The sequence below is a fragment of the Trachurus japonicus genome, chromosome 3, assembly GCF_045865225.1.
Source record: "Trachurus japonicus isolate A0001 chromosome 3, Traja_1.0".
Lineage (NCBI taxonomy): Eukaryota > Metazoa > Chordata > Actinopteri > Carangiformes > Carangidae > Trachurus > Trachurus japonicus.
Window position 1 is genome coordinate 16,247,258 of NC_140909.1, and position 24,813 is coordinate 16,272,070.

General features: G+C 41.4%; 3 protein-coding genes across 3 annotated transcripts; 2 read left to right on the plus strand and 1 right to left on the minus strand.

Moving 5' to 3' along the window:
* The first annotated feature begins 466 nt into the window (after window positions 1-466).
* LOC146989813 (regulator of G protein signaling 9-binding protein) lies at window positions 467-2,927 on the plus strand. The gene has a single exon (XM_085764136.1). The coding sequence runs from the start codon at window positions 1,230-1,232 to the stop codon at window positions 1,968-1,970; it is 741 nt and encodes a 246-aa protein (XP_085620262.1). The 5' UTR covers window positions 467-1,229; the 3' UTR covers window positions 1,971-2,927.
* A 3,270-nt stretch (window positions 2,928-6,197) lies between these two features.
* Window positions 6,198-9,374, minus strand: nudt19 (nudix (nucleoside diphosphate linked moiety X)-type motif 19). The gene is made up of 3 exons (XM_085764137.1): window positions 8,512-9,374; window positions 7,531-7,738; window positions 6,198-7,141 (listed from the first exon to the last, which is right to left on the minus strand). Exons 1-3 carry the CDS (start codon window positions 9,271-9,273, stop codon window positions 6,924-6,926), a joined length of 1,188 nt encoding a protein of 395 aa, XP_085620263.1. The 5' UTR covers window positions 9,274-9,374; the 3' UTR covers window positions 6,198-6,923.
* Window positions 9,375-11,744: 2,370 nt separating this feature from the next.
* Window positions 11,745-19,561, plus strand: slc7a9 (solute carrier family 7 member 9). The gene is made up of 13 exons (XM_085764138.1): window positions 11,745-11,886; window positions 12,877-13,002; window positions 14,202-14,349; window positions 15,314-15,556; window positions 15,828-15,953; window positions 16,072-16,171; window positions 16,756-16,800; window positions 17,039-17,162; window positions 17,275-17,378; window positions 17,628-17,724; window positions 17,852-18,001; window positions 18,238-18,412; window positions 18,780-19,561. Exons 2-13 carry the CDS (start codon window positions 12,886-12,888, stop codon window positions 18,839-18,841), a joined length of 1,491 nt encoding a protein of 496 aa, XP_085620264.1. The 5' UTR covers window positions 11,745-11,886; window positions 12,877-12,885; the 3' UTR covers window positions 18,842-19,561.
* The last annotated feature ends 5,252 nt before the right edge of the window (window positions 19,562-24,813 follow it).

The following is a 24,813-nucleotide window of genomic DNA, read 5'->3' on the forward strand; positions in this document are numbered from 1 at the left end:
GGCTGGCTGTAGAGACTGTGTTGCTTGTCTAATTGGCTGTGAGGGATGCAACTATGCTGAACACAGAAAGGAATGAATATGTGAGTTGTTATACTTGTGCAAAATCTAGTAAACGAAAAAGGCAATGACATGAGGAGAGAGCACTGACAACAGTTGCTCCTGCTGTTAAAGCTGTTCTCCTTCTGCAGCCCTGAATCTCTCCATCACAGCCTAGTTAGCATCTTGTCAGCCATCATCAGCCTCCACTTCACTTGTCTCCGGAAATGTAGCTGTCAACCCATGCAGGGATGCCCCCCCATGACAGGTTAGGGTTTTCGTGATTTGACATCTCGCGCAGACAGGCAACACGGCCCCGCCCACCTTCGGGAGAGAGCAGCCAATGACGGGACGCATTTACTGTGCCAGCAAACCAATGGGAGTGTGGCTGCTTTGTTTCCCTGCCTGTCGCTGAATGGCTCTGTTTAGTGCGCACATGTGACCACAGAAGGCGCTTACTGGTATTTAAAACATCATCGATTGGGTGCTGAATTGGACAGCTCCCCATGTACAGATTAACACTATAACCACAACCAAAACACAAAGGCTGCTCTCGCTCCCAGGTCCATGGACGCTCCTGAACCCGAGGCGCTCTTTTCTGCTTTTTAACTCTGAATGGAGATCTCCATTTTCCCAGCCGCCTCACATCTTTCAACATTTATGGACTTATTTTAAGCCGCTGACGCGAAAGGCATCGTTTTTCCCCTACGCGAGGCACTGAGGCGGATGTTTTGACACCTGTTGCTGAATCTGGATCGTGGTCTCATAAAAAAAAGAAAGAGAGAGGGAGAGGGAGAGAGGCGAGGGGGAGGTGAAGAGGTTTGGATTGTTTCACATTCATCTGCTTCCATCCTGCAGGAGAGGAGCTCCGGCGCTGTTTGATCTCGAGTGGTGAAGCGCAAAGGTAGTGAGTGTACAGCCATAGCGGACGCATTAATTTCTAAGCTGCTCTCTGTGCCTGCTTGCAGACAGGAAAGAGCATGGATAGAAAGGCATTTGCTCTGACTAGTGCGTTGAGGGGATTTGCAGAGCTGGGGGTGTGATCCCAGTGGAAACTCAACTAGGGACAACGTCTAAGCACAGTTGCTGACAGCTCGCAATTTCTCCTCAAGCCTGTTTTTTGGGGGGGTTATTATTTCATCATTTTGGAGAGGATTTAGGCTCAGGTTGTTGTTGTTTTTTTCTCAGCAATCATGGGGAAAGAGGAGTGCAAAACAATGCTGGACGCTTTGAACAAAGTGACCGCCTGCTACAGGCATTTGGTCATCGCCCTCGGAAGCACCTCGGACTCGCAGAACCTGCGAGAGGAGCTGAAGAGGACCCGCAAAAAGGCCCAGGAGCTGGCCGTGGCCAACAGGACTAAACTGACCTCTCTGTTAAAAGATAAGACCATCAGCAAAGAGGACCGGGCCGAGTACGAGCGCCTATGGGTGCTGTTCTCCAGCAGCATGGAGCTCCTGGAGGTGGACATGAAGCGGTCCCTGGAGATAGGGCAGGATTTCCCCCTCAAGGTGCCGACGAGACACCTGATCCAGACGGGGATGACCGGCAGCACCAGCACCGTGGCGGCCCGGGCCATGAGCGTGCAGAACATGAAGTACGAGGCGGACAGCAACATCGACACGGCGGACCTGCGGGAACTGCAGTCCGAGATCTCCCAGGTGAGCCAGATGATGGAGGAGATGGAGATGAAGGTGCAGGTGGCGCCGTGGGCCGTCGAGGCGAAGCAGGAAGCAGGAGCGGAGCTCAAGTCCAACATGAGTGTCGGAAATTCCTCCGTGGGTGTCATCTCCATCTGCGAAGAGGAGCCAAAAGAGGAGGAAGCTGGAGGCAGCAGGGGCTCTGGGTTTGCACCAATGTGCGCTTTGTTTATGTTCTTTGTCATCCTTACTGTCGCCGTGGTTCTAGGATATTTGGTGATCAATATGTCCTGAACTGTCCCCCCTCCCCCCCCCTCCCCCTGATGGACATCCTGCGAGGCGGCCCACGGAAGCGCCACCGTGGGTTACAGAGCCAGCAGCCCCGCACGAGCTGTTTGTGGAGCTCGGGGAGCTGAAAAAATGTGGACAAGTTATTCATCTTTCTCGGATTTGTGAATGTATTCGGTGGAGTTGAGGAGTTGCACTAGATACAATGTAGAACAACATAGCCACTGGGGGAGAATGGATGCACAAATAAGTATTTTGAAAAGGCCAATGGGTCGTGTATTTTTGGAGGAGGGTGGGGGGATAAAAAGACATAAAATTACGTGACAGTGTCTGGCCATCAGGATGATATAAACAACACGTAATCCAAGTGGATTAGTGGAAAAGCTCAAGCATAAATGTAGCCTACTGTTAAGTATTCCCCCTGATGTGCTGCTGATTGATGCTTTGAATTTATGATTTCAATCCAGCAAAGTCAGATGTGTTCAAAGGAGCCTGGGTAGGGGGCATCTAGTCAGAAAAGTAGGGTAATGTAACCAATAGAGCCACTGTTACAGTTAACCTTTACTCACATCACACAGGCTGGATGTGAGCAAATCTGCACTGTCCTCCACACTTGTTAGCACACTTTTAATAGATTATACGAAAAAAAAAAAAATCTGTATAGCCAGACTGCAGTAGGCGTGCATCTTACTTTGTTGCATCAAATCACAATGTGCTACATGAGAGCCTTTGGACCTAAGAGACTTCCACAGTCTTTTAATAATGCACCCGTTCACTGTAAGCCTGTTCATGTTCCTTTACAGGGTTTTTCTTGCAAACAGTGTTGAATGTAAACATTGAAACATGTGAATAGAGAGTTTGTACATACAGTCTACTGCTGTGACAGATAATGTATATACAATCAAGTATATTTATTATAATAAAATTTTGAAACACACTCAAAAACATGCTTGTAGTTTGAAGAAATAGTTCTGCGGGTGCTTTACAGGATAATGCCCCAAAGCAGGTTTTGCAGAAAACAATGGCCATGCAAGAAGCAAATTACTTTTTTCTCTTATGTGTGAGGCTTTGGGATATTTATTTTGAGTGTAAGCTAATGGTTTTAGCCCAGTTTGACTGCAAATATCAGATGTGCTCAGAGGTATTTTAAGTAGAGGATTATAATCTTAGACGTAACCACCCAGTTAAAATAGTGGTTGATTTAAAGTGGAAAGGAGACTAGCACAGATACTTTAACTCCATAATGGTTTTAGTTGTAAGAGTCTTTGAGGGTATTTCTGGAAGGGTACATAGGTGAGCTAAAGCCAATAGTGTACCGTAGCCGTTAGGTGTAGGCGGGGATGGGGGTGGGGTGGGGCTGTTCTGGGCAATGGATGAACACAGATTGTTCCAGCAGTTGGCTGTCTACAGACCAAAGACTGTCTGCCAGCTCACAATAACCTAAATCATATTCCAATTAGTGAAACAAAAATAATTGTGCATGTTCAAGATGTGTTTTTCCCCCCTTTCACAGCATTGTACTCAGCATTTATTTCAGACAAATCTTTGTGGTTCTTGCAGGACACAAGTAGTTTGCAATTGTGTCCTGTAAGGCCCACATCATTCTCAAAATTAGAAATGGGCTACACAGTCCAAATAAACGACTATTATCTCAAATTCCATAGTAAAATGCAGTTTACAACGGTAGTAGATTAAAACCCCACCCCATCACTGTTCAAAGATTGTCAGTATATGAAAAGTGAAAAGTGGTCAATAACAATACTGGTTAGAAGAGATGTTGAGATGTTACTCTATCTCTAAGGATGCTGGTTTGTCTCTTCTGATGTACACCACATCTGATGGAAGACATGTTGTCATTATCATTTTACAAATGATTTTTTAAAATTCATGGCTGTATTGTGAATTGTAATGAAAAATATGTTAACATTATCTCTGCTTGCAGCTCAACAATTGCACATCCAATGAGCTATAGACTCACTGTAATGATCCCCTCCCCTCATTCTTGAGGAGGTTATACAGGAAATAGTTTCCTAGCATTTAAAGAACATCCAGCCTCAGTTCCAGGCAGTGAAGGTCTATAGAAATCTTGCAGGATTACATTTAATTACAGCAGTTCCCCTCGAAGCAGAGGTCTGACTCCATGTGGGAGTAATGGATTTACTGTAAAAAAAAAAAAAAAAAAAGATGAGAAGAGAAAGACATTTTTCTTTGGCCTAAAAATACTGGCGAGTGTAAAATATTCAAGGTGCTGATGGAACAAGCAGTCATTTGGGGACATTTAATGTGTACAGGTCACTCAGATGCCCTTCTCTGTGTTTTATCTTTAATACCTTCTTGTCTGCCTCCTCTCAGCCCTTTGAGATTTGAAAAAAAATGTGAGGAACAACATAAAAAGATAGCTCGACTCCTTGAAGCGGCCACACAGTCGAGCAGATTTTTTGGGGGGGGACAGGACTTTGATGCACGGAAATCAGTGGCATGCTATGCTCACACTTAACTCACAGTAAGATCTCTGACATCTTGTTTATCCTTGTTGTCATTTCACAGGGGCTCTGAGCTCTACTTTGCAGTGAGTCATGAACCTCTTGAAATTCACCACAGACTTACATTGTCATCCAGAGAATCCAAAAATATAAAAAGGCGGTTAATAAAACATGAGGAAGAAAGGAAGGAGACTGAAACAGGGGAAAGAGATAAAGCCTCCAAAAACACTTAAAATTTGTCCCTCGCGCTTGCACACGCAAAAGTATTACTTTAATGCAACTTGGAGACTCTTTCCAGCGCGCTAAAATGATTTTGTTGCAATCTCTGTTATGCAAGCTTCCCAAAATAGCTGCAGCATTAAAGTTTTACAGCATAGTCTCATTAGGTATAAAAAATTACCCTTCACAGGTGAGTAAATCCACTTTCTCTGTGGTTATTTGGAAGCCTTTTGTTTGCACTTGTGTATAAAGCGAGACAGTTATTTGCTTCTCTCCGTCGCTTGGGAACAAATAAACTGAGCAGACTGGTTCACTGAGAGACGAGCTGCACACTTGGCAGAGACAGACCACTGCATCATCACCTCATCTGGACGAAGATAGTGGGTTTCCAAGGCTGTGGGGTTGCCATGGAAACCCTCAATGGACTCTCCAACGCAAACAGCAGAGAGGATTGAACAGTGTTTTTTCAACTCAACCCCTCTGTGACACCACCATCCTACACAAACACACACACAGACATGTGGTGTGAGGACAGGAGACATGTTTTCTCATGCACACGGTCAAAATGTGTCACAATGTTTATTGCATTAGGAGAACATGTTTCAAGTAGGTCAGAGTGACATGTTTGATCTTATTGTTAAATGATTCAGATACATCCAAAATCTATAGACTCAATCTCTGCGGCATGCCTCTATTGCTTCTTCTCTCCGTTTTTCAAACTTCCTTTCTGGTTTAGCTTCTTCCTGCTGGTTTACACACAACATCTGTAGATACACTTAAAGGTCATCAACATAGACATAAAGCCTGCACATTCACAAAAGAGCAGAAGGTTTATTAGTGTTATTGAACTATATGGTGACCAGTGATGGTACATAAATGTTGTGACTGCATCTACAGCTACCATGATGCTCTGTAATAGCGTTATGTGAAATTGATCAAGTGCCCTTTAGACTCATTATTTGACGTCTTCCTCTCAATTTAGCCCTGATGTGTTTTCACAAGCAAATTACAAACCATCATAGGACGTGGAGACAGCTGTTTGAGACATTATCAACAAAAAGAACCAATTAATAATGAATAAATCGATGTGTTCAATAATGAATTACCTCGTAAATGGCAGACACAGGGTACAACCCATTTAACAGAGATTATTTCTTAATTTGCCATGAACACTGCTGTGAGCAGGGAAGACTCCCGAAGGGGCAGTGGTGGAAGTCCTACAGAGCCTCCACCACCGACATGTGCACTCCCACAGAGGAGGACCACCAAAACACACACACGCACACACACACTCTATTAACTGTGGGTGCTTTTCATAAATCCCTTTGATATATTTGGTCGTTAGACAGTTACTATGGTTACAAACTTAATTTGATGAAAATGAAATGGCTATATTATTATTTTCTGTATAGTTTGAAAACAACTCAAATGTAAAAACGCTAAATGAGTGAGCCAGACATGGTTCCTAAACAACCCCCTCCCAGCTCTTCCACACCGATAACAGCTAACAACAAAATCAAAAATGCAACGGTCATATTTGAGCTCTTTTAATCAAGACAAAGCCCAGAAGCTCACACGAACACAGAGTGAAAGTGAACCAACCCAGAAATGAGTATCTGGGTTAAACCCAAAACTAGCAGTCCTGTGCACACTGTGCACGGTAAGGCCATTAGCAATCACTTCACTTCAAGCACATTAAGCATCCAGGCTGCGTGCCTCTCTCTCTCCCTGTCTCTATCTCTCTTCACTCAGGCTCTGTGTGCTGGACCACTGGCCATCCTGGGACCTCTCTCCCCCTCATGTGGTTGTCAAAGCCCCATTCCACATGTTCTGTATGAGGATCCAATCCAGGAGTCTCATGTAACAGATCAGTTTTTGGATTTTGTGCGTTTGTGCAGTCTGTCTTCCTTTCCAGGCTTTCATCCGTTGAGGCTGGAAGTTTCTCATTATCATTTCAAGTCATGATCTTCGTGTTTGTTCACAGTCCATAATTTGTTATCCAGGTAGTCCACAATATTTTGTTATATTTTAAATGTTTTGTTAAATATGGCCACTGTAGCGCCTTCCACAATTTCACTTTAAGGCCTCTTGAGGTAAATTTGTGATACTGTGCAGTGTTGACAAAAGCAATTCCATTCGAGAAAAACAAAACAGAGGACAAGACTAGAGGTTTGACCCAAGAAAACAAATCATAGCTTATTCGTCAATAAAAAGGTTTTACAATAAAAAAGTGAATATGTTAGGGTGTCGGGACAAGTCAGAGCTGACTTTTTGAGTCACGTGACAAAGCTGGTTGGAGAACCGGCAGCAGGTGCTTGTACCTGGGTGTGATGGTGATCTGTAGAGTTGTGCTGTATGGATTCGAGATCACCATGCGGTGCAGTGCCGAGTTCTCCTGAGGATCCTCCAGCTGAGAGTCTGTGCTTGTATCCACTTGAATCTTTCCTGAAGTGTCCGATGGGTAAAGTTTGTCACCTGGAAACAGTGGAGAGCCCAAGAATGCAGAAGAAAATAGCAGACAAAGACACAGGGAATGAGAAAATTATGAAGCTTTGATGACTTAATCACATTGGCCATCTATAACAATATCTCAGAGTATACATATTCAGACCATCACCTCATAGTCACGCATTATATTAAAAACAAGAGCAAATATCTTTTAGATCAGCACTTCTAAAACCATCACAGAGCTAATTAAATCACACCCCCTATCATTTTTGTTACTTATGGAAGGAAATATTGAATGATTTATGTTTTTTTTCCTGTGAACCTCTCTGCGAGATACCACTAATTCATGAAACAACAGCTGAGCATATTTGGCAGCTGGTCTGGATGTGCATCAGATGGAGCAGAGAATCAGCTACCTGGCAGCAGTGATACGTAGTGTTCATCTTTTGAGTGGAGAACAGGCAGCCACTGCTCGCAGCCCTCTGTGGCACGCTGGTTGGAAAAGTTGTGGAGGTCCTTCAGCAGCGGGAAGCGGCACATGCGGCTGAGCTCGTAGAACTGTGGGGGGGCGATCCACAGCTCCTGTGCCTGGTAGCTCTGCAGGACCTCTGACGGTGTGGACCACTGAAAAGGAGAGAGAGAGAGAGTATTTTCCCTTTAATTTCATACTTCAAATTGTACATTATAATAGAATATTCTTTTTTTTCTTCATTCATTTGATCAACTGAAATTAGCAACAAAGGGTACACTTTTTTTGTGCAATTGGCGCACAAAGGATACAGATATTTAATAGCTGAAATTATGCAAAGACTCCTATTATCATTTTGCTGTTATATGAGCATCAGGAAACTTTTGACACAAGCAACCAGAGGATTTTCAATACTGCTGTCTCCAGGACTTAATAATAGTTAAGTATGTGCACAGTTTTGTATGTCTGCTTTAACAATTAGTTGACAATTTTTCCCAACAAACTGTTACTATCTATCTATGTTGATGATTATGATAGGACACCTTCACCTTAATGTCCTTCAACTGGTTGGAACTAGTCAAATACGCATTAAACAATATTTGGGGAAAGGATTTAGGATAAGTTTTCTCCTCATAAACATAAATTATTATTTACCAGAATTGGCACTGACTAGCTTTATCTATCTTTGTGTGTTACCATCCCAGTTCACAAGTGCAGTAGTGGTAACTTTCAGCCTGGATCACTTTAGATTCAATTTAATTAGTGTTTTATTGGAGGTTTTTACAGTTGTTGTTGTTGTTGTTGTTGTTGTTGTGTGACCACATAATTGCTTCATTGTGTGTCTATTTAGGCTAACTTTATTCCTAAAACAAAGCACTCTGGTCACCATCTGATGTTTTTAACCTGGCTTGATCCCTGGCTGGCTCACCTGGAAGCGCACTATTTCCTTCTCATCCTGCAGTGTGTGCGGAGTGTCCTGCAGGCAGCAGATGAAGAAAGCCGTGTCAAAGCGGGTCACACCGTATCGGCCCACGGGAGTCAGCCAGTTGCCCCACTCGTGTAAAGCCCAGATGTTGGGCAACACCTCCAGCTCCCTGCACATCCTGATGAAGTTGGAGGGGTTTTGGTTGACCAGAGCCCTCCACCTGGTCAGTTCACCGCCGCCCAGCTCGCTCGCTTTATAATGCAGAGCCGGATCACACCTGTCCTCCAACAACAAACTCCTCTCCCGCTCCTGTTTGGACACAACCAGCAGCACCCCGGACTCCTCAAACGTCTCCCTCAGGGCGCAGATCCTGAAGGCCACCTCTCCCGGGATCGGAGAGCCCAGTTTCAGCCGGTCCGTGGCGAAGATAGGAGGTCTGGTCTCCGCCGGTTGCGTGACACTCCTCAAACCGAAACTGGGAGAGTTCCTGAAAGACTTGAATATGTCCAGCCACTCGTGGGAAAAGTCCGACGAGTCCACCATGCCCCCGGGGAACACATACGCGTTGGGCATGAATCCACTTTTACTGCTTCGCTTCAGCAACAAAACGTTGTAGTCGAAGGCGGACCTGAGCGGCAGGTGAGACCCTCCGGAGGGGCAGACGACCCCCCGAGTCCTGGACGATAAGCCGTCCGCGCCGAGCCGTTGCCCCGCGGCTAGAATGAGAGTGGCCGCCTCCTTCCAGTGCTTCAGGGAGGTGTTCATCCTAAAACTACGAACAAGAAGAGTGTTTATGTCAGTTGTCACCCAGACAGCGCCTCTCAAAGTTCAAGTCCTTGGTCCATTTGTGATGGTGGAAGTGACGTAGCCTACTGGGGACAGACAAGAGCTGCTGTCGCCCCCTACAGGCTGGATGACTCCCAGGATGCAGATGCTCCAAGGCCACCGTCCTCTTTGGAAGTGGTTATTATAGACTAGGCCTAATAGAAATAAAAATAGTAACAATGATAGTAGCATAATAACAACAACAGTAATAAAAACATATTAATTATAATGTTAACAACAATAATAATGATAATAGTAGTGCTAGTGGGTCCGCTAGTGGTAGTTTTTATTTAGGGCGTTTCTCTTTCGAGTAGTTCAAATTGGCACAAAAACACACTTAAACTGGAAGCAATAATGCAGTATTGTTGCATATTAAAAGATGTTCTAAAAAGGTGATTTTTTTTCTATTTCACTGCATCAGATGAGGGTGGAGTTTGGTGATGGAGCAGGTCAGGGAGTTGGAGGTGTTTTTAATTAATAGTTTCACTTACCGGTAGTCATCCATTGTAGCCTAATATTGACATGATAATAACTGTTACATTTTCAATTACAAATCATCATCAAATCAATTTCCTATAGCCTACTGTTTAGTCATAATAAATGTAATCCAGTGAGATGTGTGTGTTGGTGTCAATTTAACAGGATGAAAATATGTGTTCAGTTGCCATGGTTACATTAATGCAAGGTCTAAAAAATGATAGCCTATTTTGGATATAGCAGTCCATAGCCTACGTTAATATCAATAGCCTACATGTCCATGAACATTATCATTGTTATGATTTACAAAAAATGACAGTATCTAGCCTAACTGTCAAATCCCTTAGACTGTGACACCACAGCAGGTAATAAGTAGATTCGATAACGTGTTTGTGAAAGTGAAAGCACACAGTCTGAATTAAAAGTCTGAATTTGTTGCTGTAAATGCACTTAGTCAGATCCTAAGCCCCCCTGAATGTGCCTGAAACTTGCACTCTGTTATTGGTCATAAGTTCCAGTTCTCAGGGTTACTGAGTTCATATGAAAATGTGTTCTTGTGTTCACAGATTACCACGAGTGGGCGAGTCTGCCTGTCTGCAGCAACTGTGTTGGTGGCAACTGTTCACAGTCTCTTGCAGGTTTCATAAAAACATTTTTATTTCAGCAAGTGCCTCAAGGAACTGCAGCCACCACAGGAAGTCAGTTGCAAATCAAGCTAGAAGAGGCAGACCACCAGATTGTTGCTTGGCAGTTGGTGTTTGTCCTGTTTTATGGAGGATGTCGTCATAAACACAGAGACTGAATTCAAACATGACTGTGTAATGGATGTTACTGTAGAATGAGGAACCCAGCAAACCTTGTTTTCATTTCAGTTAATTGCTATTGCACTATATTCTGCACATCCATCAAAAAAAATTAAATTTAAAAGCTGAATTACTGAATTCAATTCTGACATGCAACATGTCCTGCATCATAGTTTGTACTAGAAAGCTGCACTGAAAACAGTCCACAAATCTGCACATTTGTAGCACATAAAACCATACAGACAAATTCCTCTCATATTTAGCCTGAACTCTCTTGTTTTTCAAAGGTCACGGTAGTATGCAAGGGTTTACACACTTGTTGAAGCAGAGACAATGCCTTGATTGACACAAATCATGTTTTATTATATGACAATAAATAGGAAAGTAGTGATGTGACAGAATGTGATAGAAATATTAATGCAGCGACCAATTTCTAATGAGAAAAGAAATAGACAAATAACTTAACAGCATGAAATTTCACTTTATTAACAGTCTCATGAAGGTAAATAGAAGGGAGGAAGAGACAGAGTAGAAAGGGAATGTAACACACAAATGTGCATGCGCACGTGCACGCGCCAGGTGTCATATATCCGTATCAAAGAGGCTTTGTGAAGGAAGTCAGGCTCTGAGCTCAGAGAGGAGGAATTGTTTCAGAGGTTTGAAACAGTGTTACAAAAGAAGAGAAAACCTGACGAAATGTCTCATATTGGATCAGTCACATTTAATGTTAAGTCTGAGAAGCATCTGCAGGAGAAGATGAGCCGGTTTGTCTCAAAACACAGTTAATGGTTGAATATGTGGTGAAATTTCTGTATGGCATGGTCTTCTTGGTGTAGCCAACTGTTACACCAGCATATTATCTAAAGTTGCAAAACACTAGTGTGCTATTGTTTCAGACAGTCACAGAGTCCCTATACCTGTTGAGTGGCTGAACTGGACACCTCCAGTCTGAGCTCTAAACAGTGGATTTCATTAACTTAGCAGCTAAACTACCTTTGCCTCACTCTCATTTCCTGTCTTTGCCCACCTCCCTTTTCATCCTGGGCTATCCAGGAGGTCCAATCAGATATGGGAACCTCCCACCAGAGGAGTGCATCCAGTCTGAGGGAGCCTCGGGTTTTCATTTGAATCAGACATTCCTGCTCTCCTTCATTTAACTTGGCTTAGTATCATTTGAGAGTTCATTTCATATCACTGTTTCTAGGTTCCCCCCAAAGAAGCCAATTCAAGGTCCATGGAGCGTCACTGAAGTGGTTGGTGTTGCCAGTCATATGTAAGTCAAAATTTTGTTCTAATATTCATTATTATCTATGTTATAATAATAATGATTATGTTTAGTTCATTATCATGTAGAATGTCAACGTAATTGTCAACGTCAGTGTAGTTTTTCATTACATTCAAGACACTCATTCTTAGTGAATAAGTGACAAGACAGAGTGATGTTAAACATTTATATCAACAATACATAAGTTATGCATTATCATGGGGAGTGTGACCTCCAATGTCCTCTTTGTCTGTCTGTCTGTCTGTCTGTCTGTATATCTATCTATCTATCTATCTATCTATCTATCTATCTATCTATCTATCTATCTATCTATCTATCTATCTATCTATCTATCTATCTATCTATCTATCTATCTATCTATCTATCTATCTATCTATCTATCTATCTATCTATCTACAACCCAAACAGTGGCTCATACGAGGTGCATCACTTCTTGGAATTTCCCGGTGGTCCTCTTATGAGGTGTGAGTGAAAATCCACCCTCAATCAGAATAAAGAAGTTTAGCTGCTTGTTTCGTACACAGAGTCTCTCCAAAAGGTGAAGCCTGTCAGTGCCTTTTCCTGAGCTGTGACACAGTCACTTTGTGCTGTAAAGTACCAAGTCAATATCTGGGCTGTAAACATGGATCAGTGCCTCACAGAGGAATACAAATCAGTAGGATCAGAGGATTACGTAACAATGTAAATATTTTGTTTGAGGTGGATTTTCTGTGAGTTGTTTCGCTTGTAAGAACCTTGTTGCAGAGCTAGATGAGAGAAAACTGCAGTATGGTGGCAAGGCTTAGTGATTCCTCTAAACCTTATCAGTTATCTTACTATGTGATGACCTTGAATAAAACATCAAAGATTAGATTAGAATTTAACAATGTAACATAAACCAGAACTATTTCTCTTGTAAAAGTTTATAAGTGGTGTAAAATGTGTTCCTGTATCTGTTTTCTTTTTTTTGTTATTGTTGTTTTGTTTTTTAGCCACTAGCGAGCAGAGATGGATGAGGGCAGTTTTAGAAGGAGGAAGGAGTCGCAGAATGGCTGCACTAGCAACACTGTTGACTCTCATACCAAAGACAAACAGCCTGTGAAGGCCACTGTGCTTCAGAAAGATGTAAGTATGTGTGTATCTGTTTGCCTGTCCTGTGTGTGTGTGTGGGTGTTCCTGAGAATGCACCTCATGAGATGTTCACACAGTAGGATCCCACCGTCCGTCCTTTTTAAAGCAATGGGGGCTGGGACTGAGTACCAGGCAGTACCAGTGCAACCATCTCCACATATTAAGACCACAATGATCCACTCAGTGGTGCTGTCCAGGCCTCTAAGCTCCCTAAGCCCTAAAGTGAATTTAGGGGGACTGAGAAGGTTTCACGGGTTAAAACAGGATTATTATGTCAATTGTTTTAAAAAACTGACAATAAGTAATTCCCAATTCCCCCCTAATTGAACTAAGGAGGGGTTTAAGTTTACATATTTTAATTGTTTAGGATTTAGGATTACGATGCCAATAATTAAATCCATGCAAATGTATCCTTCCAGTTATATGAACAAGAATCCTATGACGCTGCTCATGAAGTTTTAGTGTGCAAATAGACTAAAGTCTAAACCAAACCATTGTCTTTGGGTCCATATTTATGTACATGTCAGGCTACATGCCAACTTTATGTCAATTTTTGGGTAAGCTTATATTTACTAATTAGCATGTAAAATAAGCTTCACTAAAGTCATTTGTTTTGCAAATTTTCTCTCAAACTAAAGTATTAGACAAGTTAAATGTTTTGTGTTTATTTATAGTTATGTGAAGACCAAAGTCTTAAGGATTAATACTCCAGGGACCATAAATGTCTGCACAAATATTAGTGGCAATCCATCTGATGGTTGAGATATATCAATCAAGACCAAATTGTTAGATGACCAACCAATGTGACCACCAGTAGACCCACAGAGCTAATGAAGTAGAGTAAGAGTAAACCAAACATCTATAATTGTGCAGCAAAACAAAAATCATTTGACTTATTTAGAAGTGGAGCAGCAGAAATCACTGTCCACCGTGTGAACCAATACGGAAAAGTTGTGGCTGTAATGAAGTAGTTCATTATAATTACTAATAAAAAACAACGAAAAACTACCAAACAGATGACAACATTTCTGACCACATGACATCAGAAAATTCCAACACAAACACAGCCGTGAGGTATTGGTAGATACTGGTGTAGCTTCAGGTTGAATTGTAATGATAACATCCAGGAAAGTTTTTTTTAAGTGAGGTTTTTACGGCATATCTTTCCCTCTACATGTATGTGGTGTGGTCAGGTTGGTCTACTGAGTGGCATCTGTCTCATTGTGGGGACCATGATCGGCTCGGGCATCTTTATCTCTCCTAAGGCTGTTCTGCTCTACTCTGGAGCTGTGGGACCCTGCCTCCTCATCTGGGCTGCCTGTGGTGTGTTGGCCACTCTGGGTGAGGACACCGTCCAAACTAAGACACCACTTTACCCCTCATGACACGCCCCCATGATATCCCCTCATGATCCCCTCCTGATATTCTTCTAAAGCAAAAACCATATGAGTAAAACTTGATTCTGTGGAACCACAACACAGAGAATTGTGTCAAAAGTGCCAAGATGGCCTGTCAACAACAAAATTACTTTGTCAGGAGGTTGTAATTGCTGCTGTAAATTCAGTGTGTTGAACTGTTGCGTCTCTGCGTTTTTGTGTTTATCAGCAATGGAGAGATTGTAAAGTTGAATTCTTCATGCCGCTGTGTTGTGTTGAGATTTCTTAAAATGGAAAAGTGCCAAGATCTCCATATGGTTAAACTACATGAGGTTAGTAGGTTAGGTGGTAAACAGTAATCTGCTATTTAGTTTGCAAGTTCGGCACACTCTGAGTCTGTAATTAAAGATTTTGACCTGCAGTTGTTTTTCCCTTTATAAACTTACTTGTCAAGTACTATGATGGGATTTCACCCTTTGTTTTCAGGTCACTTACTTGAAACAATCCAAAGAGAAAGATTGGATCTGACATTATCTTAAAAAAAAAAGATAATTGAAAGAAGACAGAAATGTCGACAAAATACCAAAATTGAATGATTCATGTGGAATAATTATGCATGTAATTATAAAATTATCATCTTACACATAAACTCTCACCATTAGTAAGCTTTAGTCTTATGGTCGACTGTCCATCATTAGGGCTGCATTATTATGCCTGGGGATAAAAGCATTAACAAGGATTTAAAATTTCAAAATTGACTTTGAGGGTGTTTGGCCTTGAGGTTTTGTTTTGGTTTTTTAACAAAATATATCTTGGTGGGAGAAAGTTCAAAATGTTCCTTGAACCTCCCACCAGAAGTATGAAAGCCACCTCTGATCATTAACACATGTTCCCATTTGTCACTGTCTCTCTTTACGTGTTCAAAACAGGAGCACTGTGTTATGCTGAGCTTGGCACCATGATTGCAAAATCAGGAGGGGAGTATCCATATCTAATGGAGGCTTTCGGCTCTGTTGTGGCTTACCTTTACTCCTGGACCACAGTCATGGTGTTGAAGCCCTCCTCCTTTGCCATCATCACATTGAGCTTTGCAGAATATGCCTCCACTCCTTTCTACCCCGGCTGTACCCCTCCGGATGTTGTCACCAAGAGTCTGTCTGCAGCAGCGATATGTAAGTTTGACTTGTGAGTTAATGGTTGAAAACAGTAAACTGCACATACAAAAGTAGCCATTGTTTGGATAATTGATCATGTATCTGGCAGTAAAACAGCACTGGCCACTGAAGGCTTTCTTCAATGAACTTCTGTTAATCATCATCAGAAACTTGTTTCTAAATTCCAGGTTAACAGATAACCAAATTCAAGGCTTTAAAAATAGATTACCGTTCATTACAAATGCTGAAGTCGCATTGTGATATGTCATGTCTATTTTTTTCTTTGCAGTGTTAATTGTCTTGGTCAACTGTTTGAGTGTCAAACTGGCAAGCTATGTGCAGAACTTCTTCACTGCAGCCAAACTTTTCATTATTCTCGTCATAGTGGTAGCTGGCATTGTTCTTTTGGCTCAAGGTGGGTTCGCTAATGTCAGCATATTTGATTTACAACTCTGCTTTTCAAGGTTTTCTCTTTTTATGAAACATTTAACTATAACAATCCATCTATGTGTTGTTGTGTGTTTATTTGCCAGGAAACACTGAGACATTTTCAAATGCATTTGATGGAACAACATCATCTGTTGGAGCAATTGGACTTGCGTTTTACAATGGGCTTTGGGCTTATGATGGATGGTAACAGTTATACCTCACTTAATTTGCCCTTTTAACTGGGTGTATATGATTGACCACACTCCGCTAGTGCACTGCAGTGTTTTTTTCCTGCTGTCCTGAGCCTGCCTTTTAACTGCTCTCTTGCCTCAAATGACCCTCTCGTTATTCCCAGAATAGGCCATATACCACCTTGTTGATGATAAGCATGTTGGTAGAGTGTCACACTTACTGACCATTTTGGGCTATGAGCTATTTTCCTATGTTTGTGTTTGAATTGTAGCAGGTTTTACAGGACAGTACTTTTATCTCTTGTGCTGTGACCAGCAAATAAGTTGAAAAACATACCTTTTTGCAAGGTGTCAAGCAGTTTCTCCCCTGCTTCTTAGAAGGCAAAGCATCTGTGAAATATCTGATAAATGCAGTGACACTAATGATGCTGAGGGGGCACTACAGTACAATGGTCCCTCACATAGGGTCAGTGCTGCAAGTAAAACTGGGCAAATTTTTCATGCACTACGAGTGATCATGCCTTTAGACTTTGCAAGTATCTATTTCCCCATCACAGCTAACTTAGCATTTGTTGGCCTATTTCATTGTTGTCCCAGGAATCAACTGAATTTCATCACAGAGGAGCTGAAAGACCCATTTAGGTGAGACAAATTAAAAACTCAATGTTAAAAGGCTGCAGGTGTAAAGTAGTGTTTTGAAGACATTCCTCTTTAATCAGATAAAAAGTATGAACTTTATTGAAATTGTGTAATGGTTTGTACTGGTCAGTACAACAAGTGAATCAGAGTTCATACAAGGCAATTGGATAGATAAACTTTTATTAAGCAGACCAAAGAGTTTGCCTCTGAAATGGATTTATATTTGTTAATTTAATTTTAGGAACTTGCCACTGGCCATCCTCATTGGGATCCCCTTGGTTTCTGTGTGCTATGTGTTGGTCAACGTATCTTACTTCACTGTTATGACCACCACTGAACTGCTGTTGTCTCCAGCTGTGGCTGTGGTAAGGAACATAAAAGGCTACCATGGTTGCAGAGAGGTTCATAATGATTTGTCAGATTTTTTAAAAGCTCATTTACTTGTCTTTTTGAAAGTATTTCTTTGTGCCACCTTAGACTTTTGGAGACAGAGTCCTTTACCCTCTGTCGTGGATCGTCCCTCTCTTTGTTGTCTTCTCCACATTCGGTTCTGCCAATGGAAGCTGCTTCACTGCTGGCAGGTAAAGAGGCAACTGCTACATTATAAATGAAATACACATGCTCAAGAATAATTTTCGGTGTGCATAAAGCTATATAGGCATATTTGTGTGTATGGGAAAGAAAGCACAGAGCGTGAAGGTGAAATGAGAACAATGACGTGTGTTAGAGGTGGAAAAACTTGACAGACGAGAGGAAAGAGGTAGAAATAGAAAGAACTCAGGAATACTCAACAACTACTGTATTTCTGTCTTTCTCCTCCCACCCGACAGGCTGTCCTACGTATCTGGCAGAGAGGGTCACATGGTGAAAATCTTATCCTACATTAGTCTAAAGCGCTACACCCCATTGCCTGCTCTCATATTCAACGTGAGTCTGTCCTGTATATTGAATAATTCAATCAGTACATACTTTCATTGATATAAACACAACATTTTCTCTGTTATTCTTTCACTGGTTCTTAATTGTTTGATTATTTTATTGTGTCCTATTCAAGGGTGTTTTGGCAGTTTTCTACATCATCCCAGCAGACATAAACACTCTCATAAACTACTTCAGCTTTGCTCAGTGGGCATTTTATGGTCTGACAGCTCTGGCTCTTATTGTCATGCGCTTTACAAGAAAGGAGCTCCACAGACCAGTGAAGGTGAGGCTCTCTGAACAAGGTGCAAGCCATTGCTCTTATATATTGCTTTATCTAAACAGCTGTTTTGTTCAGGTTGTTTCATTGTTTGGTTGTTTTACTTGAAACTGTAATCTTCTTTGAAAGTGTAACTGACTGACAAGTTATGACACAGTGACTGTACTGAAGAAATCTATGATAATTCATAAGAAGAAGCAGAATTCAAGCACCTGAACCTGTGTAAATGTGATTACTTGAAGGTGCCGATCTTCATAGCAGGCCTGATGGTGCTGGTGTCCTGCTACTTAGTCCTGGCCCCCATCATTGATAAGCCAGAGCTGGAGTACCTCTACTGCACCATCTTCATCTTTAGTGGACTTCTCCTCTACTACCCTTTTGTCCACCTGAAGGTCAACTGGGCACGCAATCTTATGAGTATGCTTCCTTTTTTTTTTTTTAACTGACATGCAGGAACATGTTTTTTTAAATAGGATTTATGCAAGATTTGTACCCTAATTAAACAGCTTCAGAGTAATTGTGATGGTTCAATGTCTTGTTAAGGCTCTCTGCCTTCCACCTAGCATCTCTTGGCTGAAAACCAACCTTGCAAGTAGTTCCCCTTTAAAATTCTTGCTACTGAAATCACATCCTCTTTGCCAGAAGCTGGTAACAAAATGGAAAAATATTCCATTCAAAATAGCATAAAACACAAAAAAAGAGACACAGTGTCGGGTTGTGCTGACCCCACGGTGATCCCACTTGATCAGTATCGATGTAACCTTTGACCTCCGTTTCCATGCAGGGCCCATCACTATGCATCTCCAGCTGCTGATGGAAGTAGTTCCTCCTGAGTCGACTGAATGAGAACAGACTGACAACAGTGAAGTTCTGCAGCTTGATGTGAAACATGGCAGGCCTGCTGGCCAGAAATGTTGTCCTTGGAGGTGGGTCAGAGTCGTAACATTAGAGCTCACTTCTGTTTAATAGCTGTGTGTGTACTGTGTTTATGAACCTGAACCTGAATACCAAGGCAAGATGAAATCATGTGTCGTTTTGGTACAGGCCGGAGAAAAGAGTGTTTCCCCTTGGAATACCTCTGCTGGCATTAAAATGTACTTCTGTATATACAGTATTAAAACATCCTATGTTGATAAGTAGGCTGCCACCGAAGAATGTTTAGGATCTTTAAGATGAATATAACCAGCGTATATACAACACTTTAGTAGTCACGTCAAACATTTCCTTGCATAGTCGGTGTTCAATAAAGTTTTCCCTGTGCCAAACATTACTTTATATAGAGCTGCTAGGAGATTTCTGCACTTGAGCAAAGGGAAAAGGTAGCTATATGTTTTAAATGCATTGTGGAAATGACATGAAGGCTGAGCAAATCATGCAACAAGATATGGAAATGTGTTTATTTTCTTAAATGATATTTGTGCATTATTTAATTAATAAAAGTCTCACTCTTGTCTTTTACATTAGAATATACCCGACCAGGGCTGCATTGTAATCTGCTCTTTATGAAAGGTGTTCAGCTTGTCGAGAATGAAGTGGACATGTTAAATAAAGAATTTTCTAGCAAATACCTTCTCTGTGTCTTTCCTGGCCTGCACATGTATCCTTTCAGAAAGTGTCAGAATTATCTCCCATGGGGTAGAACTCATAGAAATACTGTCAAATGTGGATGTGTCATTATATATATGGGTGAATGTGCTTGGTGGTACTTATGGGTATGTTGCATCTCATGTCCCATCATTTGGGCCCCAACCACTGAAAGACATAGCCACAGAAATGTAGAATATCACTGAACACATGTAGCCGTGTCAGATTTTGTTGGATCAGACTGAATTAAATGAACATAAAGAAACTTACAGAGGGAGGAGAGGCCAAACTGCCTATGCATGGATTCTCAGTTCATCACTCTCAAACAGCTGAGTGGTCTTTGTTGCCCTCTAGTGGCACTTCACGCTCCAAACTAGAGTCAAACTAGGATTTCCCAGAAGCTATCCCTGGTGGAAAAGTGGAGATTTTCTCCAGCAGGTGCCAGTAAATTTGCATTGGCTTTGCTGAATGAGAGGACATTTTGGAGAGAAGCTGCTCACCAACTTCTGCCAAATTTCTCTGGAACTGTCTGTAGAAGCAGCATGTTGGTTGTGAGGCCTGTTGTGTTTGGCTCTGTTTAAATGTGTGTGGTGTTTTTGGTAAAGAAATCTGTTGTCCTGTAGAATCAACTCAACAGGTCCCATACAAAGACTGAATAAATGTTGACTAAACACAGGGCTATGTCTTCTGGCAATAAGCACCTCAAAGATGAGAGTCTGTGATCTGGTGCACATTGCTCGACAAAAAACAAATGCCCAGGCTTACTCTATCATATCCGTTCCTCCTGAATGTTTGAGTTTTTGAAATTTTGCACTGAGTAGGGATGAGCAGTTGCATTCTGTTTCATCACGCTTTAATGGGCACAGGGTCCCAGGATGAAAGGAACAACAGTTTCCATTTGGATACCAGGCTTTACCGGTCTTTATGTGGTGTTGGTGCTTTTGAGGTGATGCAAGACAATTCTCCATTCAGTGTCAGTGACACTTAGGGATTTGATGGCATAACAGAATGAGTCCACTTATTTGTGAACTTGTGTTCAGTGATCCACACTGAACGCCCCTAGATCACAGGGAGATGTGAATTGTGCTTCTGTTGGACATGAAATGTACAATTTCTCATTGCTTGACAATGAACGAGGCATCAATTATCCTAAAGCTGGCAGTGTGTGGGGGCAGAATAGATAGAGCGGCATAGATCTCAGTTAAATGCTAGGAATATACGCCTGCTAAATTGGTCAGTTTTAAAATTCAAGGTAAAAGATTATACAAATCAGTGAAACAATTTCAAGTCTCAACAGCAAATTGGTGGTTCTGCAGTGAAATGTCTCTTGCAATTAATATATAATTTTAGGCAAGGCAAGTTTATTCGTGTAGCCCATTTTTCCAAACAGTTTGTCCCAAAGGGCTTTACATAGCATAGCAGAACAACATCCTCTGGCATTACACCCTCACATCGACTGAGGAAAACCCCCCAAGAAAACGGGAAACAAAAAACGGGATAAAGGTGAGCAACAGAGGAGGGATCCCTCACCCAGGATTGGTAGATAGGTAATAGATGTTGTGTATAGACAAGAAAACAGTTTACAAAAAGGAGTATGGAAAAGCATATTTTATAGGATATTCATTAGTGATGCAACAATGCTTTATTCTTATAGTAAAATAACAGTGTAGCTAGTTTATTTGTGATTACAGTCGTACCTTTGGTTCGTGAAAAGTTACATGGAATATACAAGAAGAGGAAAGTTTCTCAAAAAGAAAAGGACATTTCTCAACAAAAATAAATCTTTATTTTTCAGACTTGTCTCTAATCTTTGCTTTTTTTTGTGGAAATTATTGAATCATTTTCTTCCTTTTGTCTAAATCAATTCACTGAAACTCTCTGTGAAGGTTAAAGTGAAGATTCTCCGGTGGAGCTGCAGACAACTCTGAAAGCTTTGTGAGCTTTTTTTTATTTGTTTGTTTGTTTGTCTTTAATGCATTATCTTTGAATGCACAATGCATGCTTCTGTAATCCAATTGGAACATTTTTGATGATTAAAAAGGCGCAATAACCTCTAAATTGTACTTCCAATTTAATTCACTTATAGTCTCTGCTTTGCACATTCAGAAATTTGGTTCAGTAGCTATTTTATGATATGTTCATAATGTTTTGTGGTATTAAAATTACAGCAGGGAATAATATAGGTTTTTTTTAATCCAAGTATAGACACTGAACCTTTGTACAGGAAGGAAAAGAGCTGAGAATCCAGAATCAGTCCTAAAGTTTTCAAAGAGGCAAGGAACTGGTCTCATAGGCTGTAAGTGCAGTTGCTTCCGTCTATTAATTACCAGCTATGGCGGGTCTTAATTAAACCTTACAAGAGTGCATTGGTAGATTGATTGAACATTAATATTCTAAATATTCTGATGACAGTGAATGTGCACTCAAACGTACACACATTCTATACATATGCATGCAGCCCTGCCTACATAGACACACACTCACACACACACACGCTCTTTCTCTCTCTCTCTTTCACACACACACACACACACACACACACAGTACATTCAAATATCATCTCATTAATGGATAGACAGCTCTGATGAGAACTCATCTGCATATCATTTTCATCACATTACTGTGCTTTTCCAATCAGTTACTGAATTAGCATTTGGATTAGAACCTCGCAATCATTCAACGACCTTTCCAAAAGCTGCATTATAATGTGTCACTAATGAACATATGCTACAAATGAAGTCTGTGATTGTTCTGATTGTTTTTGGATTATCAGAAATAGTGCCTCGAGACTTCAGGGAATGAAAAATAATTTGTTGCTGATTTAAATATAATTTTTTTTGACTTGTGCACTTTGTTCAACTGTGAATTCTTTAGAAACTATATTAGACTGAATAGTTACAAGTAAAGGGGCTGTAGAAAATTCACCCAGCTCACTGATTTTCACACCTGCAGGCAGAGGGAAGCCAAAATGGAAAACAACATTTCTGTAGAGCCCAAATGCAGGTGGGGAGAGAGAGGCAAGTGTCACTTAAACATCCAGCAGAGGACTCTATTTTGTCAACATGACCTGTTTTCCTCCATTGGAGGGCACACTTGAATAAGCAGTGGCAGTGATGTGAGCCACAGCCATTTCACTCCAGTACTTTTACCGCTCAGAGATCCACATGCATTTTTACCAGACTGTGTCCCCACATTTGAGGTTTACTCCCACCTGGCACTGTTCCCAGAAATGTCCTGGCATCGCCTTTAGTGCGAAGAAAATTATGAAAAACTACTTTTCATTTGAATTATTATGTTTCAAATGACTGCTCTCTCACAAATGTCTCATTCATAACTTGTCTGACAGCTTCTCTCTTGCCATTGTGAATATCCGTGTCTCAGCCAGATGAGAGGCCTAATGATGTTTTACCTTGAGCAACACTATGTAACTTTTGATGACTACTATCACTTGTTTTATGTATGGGGAACTGTTTAATGTTTAAAGTAGAAAAAACAGAAAAGAGTGCTGAGTGAGTGACTTCACTCAGTTGTGTCAGCAAGATCTGGTTTGCTAACATGGTGAACATAACATTAACACATGTACCAGACAGAGTCAATGCTGTAGAGGTGTGGCAGTGTATACTGAATTTAGCAAGAGTGTGTTTTATTACCTGTCGGGGGAGATTATGCTTCCACCACGGTTTGTTTGTCAGCAGGTTCACACAAAAAGCACTGAATCAATTTGCACCAAACTTGGTGGACAAAGAACCCATTACATTTTAGTGTAGATCTGATCCAGGGTTGTTGTTTTTTTTTTTTTACATTTGCAAAAGAGACAATTTTTCAAATCTGTCCTCAGTTTCTCAGGAAATAATGTATGGATCTTGAAGTACGTATTTATGATGTCAGAAAATGGAAGAAAATGATCGGCATTGTTGGAAATATGAATTCTGAATACCATGTCTGGTGATGAATGTGTTCCTTTGTGTTGCAGACCCGAAACTAAGACAGTGATTAAACCTTGAGGAAGTCTGTGCACAAAGCTTCTTTTTCTACTTCTATTCTTTCAATGAGAATATATTTATCTGTAAGAGTAACTGGAGAATAAAGTAAATGCTACATCTCTTTTCCATGATTGTTTTAACTGTCTCTCAAAATCCAAACTATTTAGCATCTTGACTCTCCCTCTCTCTCTCTCTCTGTCTCACTCTCTCTCTCTCTCTCTCACACACACACAAAGACAAAGCAGTGTGTTTCTTTGTTTGCTTCATGTTTCAGGCAGTTCCAGGTGTGGTGTCAGCGGAGCCCAAGGTGGAGGATGCTGCTGCTGATAAATAGTTAATGCTATGAGGTGACCTCTGTTTGCTGTGCCAGCTCACGGAGGTTTTACAATTGAGATGACTGGTACAGCGACTCCCATATCACTTAGTGGAGAGACAATTTATTAACCTGAATATATGGCTGTCTTTTTTTGTTCATACCACCATCTCTTGTCTTTTACTTGTGCATGCATGTTGTCTCTCTGCTCCATCCATCTCTGTCTTCCCCTTGTTAACCTCTTCCCTGCCTCTCTCTCTGTGCTAACTCTCACGCACGGTCTTCCTCTCTCTCTCTCTCTTTGTCCTGCCAGGATTCTTTCTGTATTTTCTTTGATCCTCCTCCTTCCCCTCGCCTCACCCTGTTAAGGCTCTTCACCAACTTTAATTGTGCAACTTAGAGATCAGTGGCTGATGCCATTCCACAGCCACTCACGAATGAAACCATGTACGTACGTTGTATAAACCCAATGTAAACGTGTGCATTTATGAGATGCAATTTAAAGTATGTTGTGTGCTTGTATTCATACGCACTTAGCAAATTTGTATGCACATACGCATAACCCTGTTTGCTTGTGGAGATGTCAGGGATCAGGAATGAAATTCAGCATATAAAAAAGTGCTGCCTGCTAATTGTGTTGCTGTGCATGCTCCACTCCTGCACCCACTGTAGTTTCTGGCTGTTTAGCGGCTCTTTGATCAGCAGATAGCGGGATGGTAGGGAGGCTGGTTATGCTGGCTTCCCCAGCCTGATGCAGGGGTGGTTTCACTACACATCCTGCACACAGTGGGAGGCTGGACTGCTGGTGTGTGTCTGTGCATATGTGCGTGTGCACGTGAGACACCAAAAGAATAAAAGAGAGACAGGGAAAGAAGTATATGGGCACAGATAGGTAAAGAAAGAAATTATTTGGCGTTTGAGAGGGAATTATTAGTTTG

What these genes read in the sequence shown, in the direction of transcription:
- LOC146989813 (XM_085764136.1), top strand. Translation starts at nt 1,230, where the DNA reads ATGGGGAAAGAGGAGTGCAAAACAATGCTGGACGCTTTGAACAAAGTG.
- nudt19 (XM_085764137.1), bottom strand. Translation starts at nt 9,273, where the DNA reads ATGAACACCTCCCTGAAGCACTGGAAGGAGGCGGCCACTCTCATTCTA. An exon ending in AGGAAATAGTGCGCTTCCAG is followed by an intron (nt 7,739 to 8,511) that starts GTGAGCCAGCCA and finishes TCTCCTTTTCAG; the next exon opens with TGGTCCACACCGTCAGAGGT. An exon ending in CTACGTATCACTGCTGCCAG is followed by an intron (nt 7,142 to 7,530) that starts GTAGCTGATTCT and finishes CACTGTTTCCAG; the next exon opens with GTGACAAACTTTACCCATCG.
- slc7a9 (XM_085764138.1), top strand. Translation starts at nt 12,886, where the DNA reads ATGGATGAGGGCAGTTTTAGAAGGAGGAAGGAGTCGCAGAATGGCTGC. An exon ending in TGTCTCCAGCTGTGGCTGTG is followed by an intron (nt 17,163 to 17,274) that starts GTAAGGAACATA and finishes GTGCCACCTTAG; the next exon opens with ACTTTTGGAGACAGAGTCCT. An exon ending in AGCTCCACAGACCAGTGAAG is followed by an intron (nt 18,002 to 18,237) that starts GTGAGGCTCTCT and finishes GATTACTTGAAG; the next exon opens with GTGCCGATCTTCATAGCAGG.